A 6,965-nucleotide genomic window follows, 5' to 3' on the forward strand; every position below is an offset into this window, starting at 1 on the left:
AAGTTCATGCATTCCTTATGATAAGGCCCAAGTCCCCAGCCCATCACCAGCTTTAGCCTAGCTAGCTGACTACCAGCCCAGAGCGATAGCCACAGCCCAGAAGCCCCCCATCAAGTATCTATACATTAAGAAGCCACATTAGAAAGCTTGAGCCGTGTGCATAACAACCATGCAAGAGACGTGATGTGGTTTGTTATGTAATAAAGGATATAAGTGTAGAGAAGATGGGTGTTAATATTGTAATTTTACCTTTCTTTTTATTTCTCTTTTGTACACTTCTGTATTTTATTATTCTCGTAAGGACAAGAATGTCCATTAACACAAATATATATATATATATATATATTTCTTTTTGGGTGTGTGAGACAAGTGTAACACCCCACGAAATCATGTTTCTCTCATTTCCTCTCTATTTTGACTGGAACTGACATGGCATTGGAGCAGGTTGCTATTTGATCAGCCTCTTGTTTGTTTAATACTTTCTTTACGTAGTAATCTCATTTCCATACTGGGATTCATTGCATTCTTCTTTTGGTGGAAGAGTGTAGGGCTGTTTTGGTCAACCCTACTTGCTGTTGCACAACCAGCAAGAGAGATTTCATTAGATCTCTCGTAGGAGACTTCAGATCAAGGCCAAACTTCAGATCTGGTGTCACCTAGACCTGATATCTCTTCCTTATAAACAGATCTTGTTGTGGTGAAGTTTTTATGGAGTTTTGATCTTCTTCCTCGGGCGGTTGCTACTTATAGTTTCCTTGTTTAGACTGTCGCTCATTCAAACTCAAGTTTTGGGCTTATTTTGCTTGCTCTAAGATCTTCAGTGACTCTTGATGATTATCTAACTTATCTTTTAGGTATTCCTCTTGTTTTTTGGTGGCTATTGTTAGTCACTCTTATTGTTTTCTTGGTTTCTTGGCTGAATATGGGATGCAAAAGGAGTGATTTCATCTCTGTGAAGTTCGATGAAACAAACTATGCCCTTTTAGAAATTTCATTTCCAGTTTTTTTGTTGAGGGAAAGGGTATTTGGATGGTATCACAACCATCCCTGATAATACAGATGTTAAAGGGCTGAAACAATGGAAAATTAATAATGCCCGGATAGTCTCCTAGATATTGAGTTCGATTACTGTTGATGTAGCTGATGTAGCCAAATCCACCCTCTTTACCACATGATGACTCGTGGCACACCCATGGGGACAATCTTGTCATCTCGTAGACCCTTGAGGGCATCCTCATCTTTTCACCCTCAGATTAATGCGGAACCTTAGTAACAGGCATGACTACCTAGAGAAAATCTCAGTAACATGTCTATGCAATATCAGATTGAAATGGACATTCATCAAAAAAATATCAGATTGAAATGGACATACTGTCATACACTCAGGAGGAGAGAAAGATCTAGGAATACTATGCTGGATTTAATCTATGGACATAACATGAACTTTTTCATCTTGGGGCTATCACTATCGACTGTTATGTGAAGACTATGAGAAAGCATTTTTGGTCTGAGGAAAATCATACATTTTCTAATGCATCTTAGACTGGATTATGAGATGATAAGGTCTAGCATACTTAGTAGGGAAAATGTGCCTAATCTAGACACTATATTGGGTGATCTTCTAAGGGAGGAGACCAGATTGTACACACAGTACTCTCTTTGATAGCAAGAGAGAACATGGCCATGACATAGTGGTTCTAGCCACCAAACTGAAAGGGAAGGACTTTTCCTAGATACAATGTTATGAATGCAAGGAGTTTGAGCATGTGGCCTCTCATTGTAAGAAAAAAAAAAACTTGTATACCTACTACAAACAAGGTTATATAATCATTGAACGTCCTACTCGGCCTCCCAAGAAAGGTCAGCATAAGTCACTTTAGACAATTGCAATGTCTTCATTTGATGGTACTCCTTCCTCCATTTCAGATAAAAAGGGGGAATCATTCGGCACTTTGATTGAGGAAAAGATATGACATCTTATGTCTTCATCTATTTTATCTACTTTTTCTACTATTGGCCTATTTGGGAAGTCCTCTACTACTTATTTCTCTCCTAGCCATATGTATTGTGGATTATTGATTTGTTGCCTCAAATCATATGATTGGGGCCTCCTTTGGTCAAACTCCCAAACCCTACTCTTCTAATGACTAGATTGTCACTACTAGTGATGAGTCACTGAAAATTTCCGATTGTAATGATTTATTTCTTCCTACTTCTCAGTCATCTCCCAAAACATTCTTTATTCCTTAGTTAACAACCAATTTTATATCTATGTGACAACTTGTTGATGATAGTAACTTGGTTTTATTTTCTCGTGATGGTTGTGTCATATAGGACCAGATCACTTGGGAAGTGAAGGGGAAGGGGCATAGGCTTGGGAGTCTATTTGCTCTTGAGTTTGAGAAGAGACCTTCATATATAAAGCTGCAAACAAGGCGGGTTGGGCAGAGCTTATGGTCAACCTAGGCCCAAGCCTAAAATTTGGGCTTTAGGCCCGAGCCCAAGTTCAAGCCAGATCTTCCCAACCTGAGCCCAGCCCGCATTGCAATTTGATGTTCTCAGGTTGGGCTCGGGCTTAGGCCGGGCTCAAGTTGGTCAATGAACCCACTCTAAAATTATATATATATATATATATATATATATATATATGCATTTATGTAAATATGTATACATATATGTATGTAAATATGTATGCATATATATCTGTGTGTGTGTGTGTAAATGTGTATGCAAAATTTACATACATACATACATACATACATACAAAATATATATATATATATATATATATATATATATATATATATATATTGTATGCATGTATGTATCAGTGTTTTAAAAGGCGTGGGAGGCGTACGCCCGGAGGCGCATGACAGAGGCGTACGCTTCTGGCACGCCCTGGAAAGAGGCTTACGCCTCCCATGTGTGTAAACATTTAACAGATTATTTGTTTTAATTTTTTAATGTTCTAATTGCTGGAGCCACGATTATATCATGGCCCCCATTGTATACAACTATTTTTTAAGTCTAAGAGGGGGAAATATCCCTCTTTTGAACCCAAACTTTATGGCTCGAAAGAACTCTGAACTGTGAAACCTCTTGCTAAGTGTGAACTGCAAAGAACCTCTACTCTGTTCCAATGTTCAACCTTTTGCACTTCGCAACCTGCAACTTCTTCTTTCTTCTTCTTCGAGTCACCTGAAATTTCTCAGATGTGATCTTACTTTTTTTATTCTATTTTCAATTGCAATCGAACTATTGAAGAGAGGTTGCTGCTGGGCCAACCGAGTATCCGACCAACCTGGGCGGCTGTGAACGTGACAAAGCTGCAACGGTTCTTTTTTTTTTTTTGGAAATAAGTTTCAACGGTTAGTAACTTAGTACTTAGTAGTTAGTAGTTGTGTTCTTCATTTCTGTATTCTGTTGTTTCTTTGCTTCTTTGTTTCTTTTTTTTTTCTTGATTTTAGTAGTTTTGTTTCAGCCTTCTTGAACAAAGTTGCATGAATAAATTATGTAATTTGTTGATTCTGTTCTTCCTATTTTTTCTTTATTTTTTTTGTAACACATTTAATGGACCAAATAGGCCAAGAGGCCCAAGACCCAACTGTTGGCTGTAACTTCATCAGTTCAGCCTTTTATTGATTTTGCTTCTTTTGAATTTGATAAATGATTAATTGATTTTGCTTGTGAATTGTAGAAACTGAATGCTTATAGTCTTATAGAAAGTAGATATCTGAATTAAATGATAGAAATTATAATTTGTGAATTTTGACTGAGTTTCAGTCCTTAGAGGTTTTTTTTTTTTTTTTTGTGATCTATGTTGCGTACTTGAATCAATAATTGTATTTCACATTTTCACTATGCTATATTGTTGGTTGGTGTTGAAAATTTGAGATTTAGAACTCAAATATTGATTGAAATTAAGTCATTTTAGTGTTATATATGTTTTTATGCTTAAAATATCTAATTTTTATTAATATACCCACTATAATTAAAAAAAAAAATACATACGTGAGGCTTACGTCTCACACCTCCGGGTAGTGGAACACCTCGCATCATGCCTCCACGTTTTAAAACACTGGTATGTATATATTGTATGTATGCATGTACATATGTATTGTATGTACATATGTATTGTATGTACGTATGTATGTATGTATTGTATGTATGGTTGGGCTGGGTTCGGACTACTGAAGGGCTAGGCCCGGGCCCAACCCAAAAAATTAAAAAGCCCAACTTCTTGGGCCTGAGCCCAGCCCAGCCCAAAGACCGAAAATCCAAACTCAGAATGTGTAAAATTTCGGGCTGAGTAGGTTCAAGCTTGGGCTAGGCTAGCCCATGCTGCACCCCGATTCATGTACAGTTTCTTGTTTCCTTTCTACTACTAGTGATGTTTTGCATTCTCATTTTAATAATGTGTGGCATTTATAGAATTGACATTTAGGCCACACACATGATAAGAACTTGGATCATTTATTTGCTTCTAGTTGCTTCCGTATTGTTTCTTCTGTTTCTAAGAACATTAATAAATCTTGCATAACTTGTGGTGTTAGCAATGGTCATATTTTTCCTTTTCCATATTCTGAGCATGCTGCCATTCCTTTCCAAATTATACATAGTGATGTTTGGTCATTTAATGCTATATTTAGAATTCACTGTAGATATTTTGTGTTATTTATTGATGATTGCACTAGATACACTTGGGTTTATTTTTTTCGAAAGAAATCAGAGGTTCTTTCTACCTTCCAGCACTTCCACACTATGGTAATGACCCAACATAATGCCACCATTCACATTTTACAATCGGATTCAGGGGGAGAATATTTTGATGGGAAAACAGAGAATTCCAGACATGTCTAAAGAAACATAGTATTTTTGTCCCAAAAATTTTGCCCAGGAACTCCTCAACAAAATGGAGTTGTTGAACGCATGAATTGACACATCTTGAGCATGGTGAGATCCCTTTTTCTTGAATCCCACGTCCTTGTTACCTTTAGGGTGGAAGCGACCAATATTGTTGTATATCTCGTTAACATCATCCCATCTTCAGTTCTTAATAATCAATCACCATTTTATTGCCTCTTTCATTGTTCACCAAGCTATTCTATACTTTTTGTCTTTGGTTGTTTTTGTTTTGTGCATCTCCCTCCCCATGAGCATACTAAGCTTATTGCTCAATCGGGTATATGTACCTTCATGGGTTGCAGTTCATAACATAAGGGCTTTTTCTGCTATTATCCTAAAGTTCGTCGTCTTTGCATATCTCAGAATGTTATCTTTAAATATATCTTTCTTTTAACATATTGTTAAATTACCTGCACCATCCTTCTCTATTTTGTATAACTTTGTCTCTGCAAATGATTCTGAATTTCCAATACTACCCCTTCCAAACCTACCTTAGGAAGTATCCAGCTACACCAATGCCTATGCCTCCTCATCATCAAAATAGAGGATGGAATATATAGTGAATGTTCAATACAATTATAGTTAAATACTCTTATGCATTGAGGCAGATGGCATATATAGGAAGATTGCTTCTATAATGGAAATTTTGTGCTTATTATTGGAATAGAAATGGATGGGCCGGATGGCATAATAGTGAATGTTCAATACAATTATAGCTAAATACTCTTATGCATCTTTATCCACTTTTAAATCAGTTAATCCTCTTGAAACTTGCACCAAATATAAGAGTTTTAATTTGCTTGGATGCCTAAAGTTCAAAATGACACTCCAATGGGTTGATTGCTTGATGAAGAAGCACAGAAACTAGAATATAAGCTTTGACTTCATGTCTTTCTAGCTTATGACTCATGGTGACATATTCTTTCTGTTTTAGGATGAAGATATCTATACTTTTTTCGAGCCAGAGCTTCCTGCAGAACCATCAGGTAATACAAGAGCCAAGGTAGCTGATGCAGTAAAGACACCTATTGAAAAACGTCCTACACCAAAACTCTTAGCAAGCAAAAATGCATCCAAGTCATGTCATGGTAGGACACAGCGGGCATCAGTGACCCCTGAGAAGAAAACAACCAATCATGTCAGTGGGTCAGTGTTGCAGCATCCACAGGACAGTATCCCACGGCATGAGGGTTCTGTGCTTGATCTCAAGGGAGAGAATTACTTTTCCTGTGCTGTTGGGAGAAAGCGCTCCAATGCACGGTATCTCCTCAGTTCATCAGATGGCATTGTCACATTTTTAAAGGAGTTGGCAGCGGCTTCTTCCTGGAGTTAAAATCTTTATGAATTGCTTCTTGTGATGGGTTCTCCAGATTCAACCTGGCAATGAATCCTCAAGATTTGGTGGGGGTGATAGCAAAATGGTCATTCAATTCTTTTCTGAGGCAAATATTGAGTTCTCCCATTCTTCTCTACCTTTTTCACCATTCTAAATGATTTGATAGTCTAGGATTCTTGCTGTGGGTGAACTCACTAAGTGCTTCAATGTTAACTGGACTAAATTAATCTGAATCACAATCTTTTGTTCTGAATACTAATGGAAAGAAAGAAAAAGAAATGATTCTTGTCCTAAAACAGAAATTACAAATGGGAGTAAAATCCTTCTTTTGGCCCACCCTGTTTGTACAATTATTGAAAACATGTTGCCAAAGTTGTGGGGATTTCAACACTTGAAGCAGAATAGTTGGAACCAATTAAATTTGAAAAACAATGATCAGAATGATAAAATTATGATTGAAAAACGATGATCAGAATGACAAAATTAAGATTGAAAACAATGATCAGAATGACAAAATTAAGATTGAAAAATCTGCAATAGAAATCCCATCATCGTGTACTCAACTTCTGTCTACTTTGCGTGAGTGTATAACCTTCTCTGTCTTTCATGCTTCCAAGTGGCCATTTGATAACACCTGAAGGGGCAAAACTGAATGTCTTTGTCTCTTTGTGAATAAGTTATTAAGAAGGTTGTGAGGCTGAAGCTGATGCTTAGTTGATTGCTA

At 36.9% G+C, this 6,965-nt stretch overlaps 1 protein-coding gene across 1 annotated transcript in view; it reads left to right on the forward strand.

Annotated features, from left to right (window-relative positions):
* LOC148847844 (alpha,alpha-trehalose-phosphate synthase [UDP-forming] 1-like) overlaps positions 1-6,577 on the forward strand; it is a 119,451-nt gene extending 112,874 nt beyond the window's left edge. Inside the window, exon 18 of the mRNA XM_088952281.1 lies at positions 5,840-6,577. Within this exon, the coding sequence (XP_088808407.1) occupies positions 5,840-6,238 (399 nt within the window). The 3' untranslated portion in view covers positions 6,239-6,577. The remainder of the gene's footprint in view (positions 1-5,839) is intronic.
* The last annotated feature ends 388 nt before the right edge of the window (positions 6,578-6,965 follow it).

Source organism: Nelumbo lutea, chromosome 6 (genome assembly GCF_056320005.1).
Source record: "Nelumbo lutea isolate HS-2025 chromosome 6, American lotus-T2T, whole genome shotgun sequence".
Lineage (NCBI taxonomy): Eukaryota > Viridiplantae > Streptophyta > Magnoliopsida > Proteales > Nelumbonaceae > Nelumbo > Nelumbo lutea.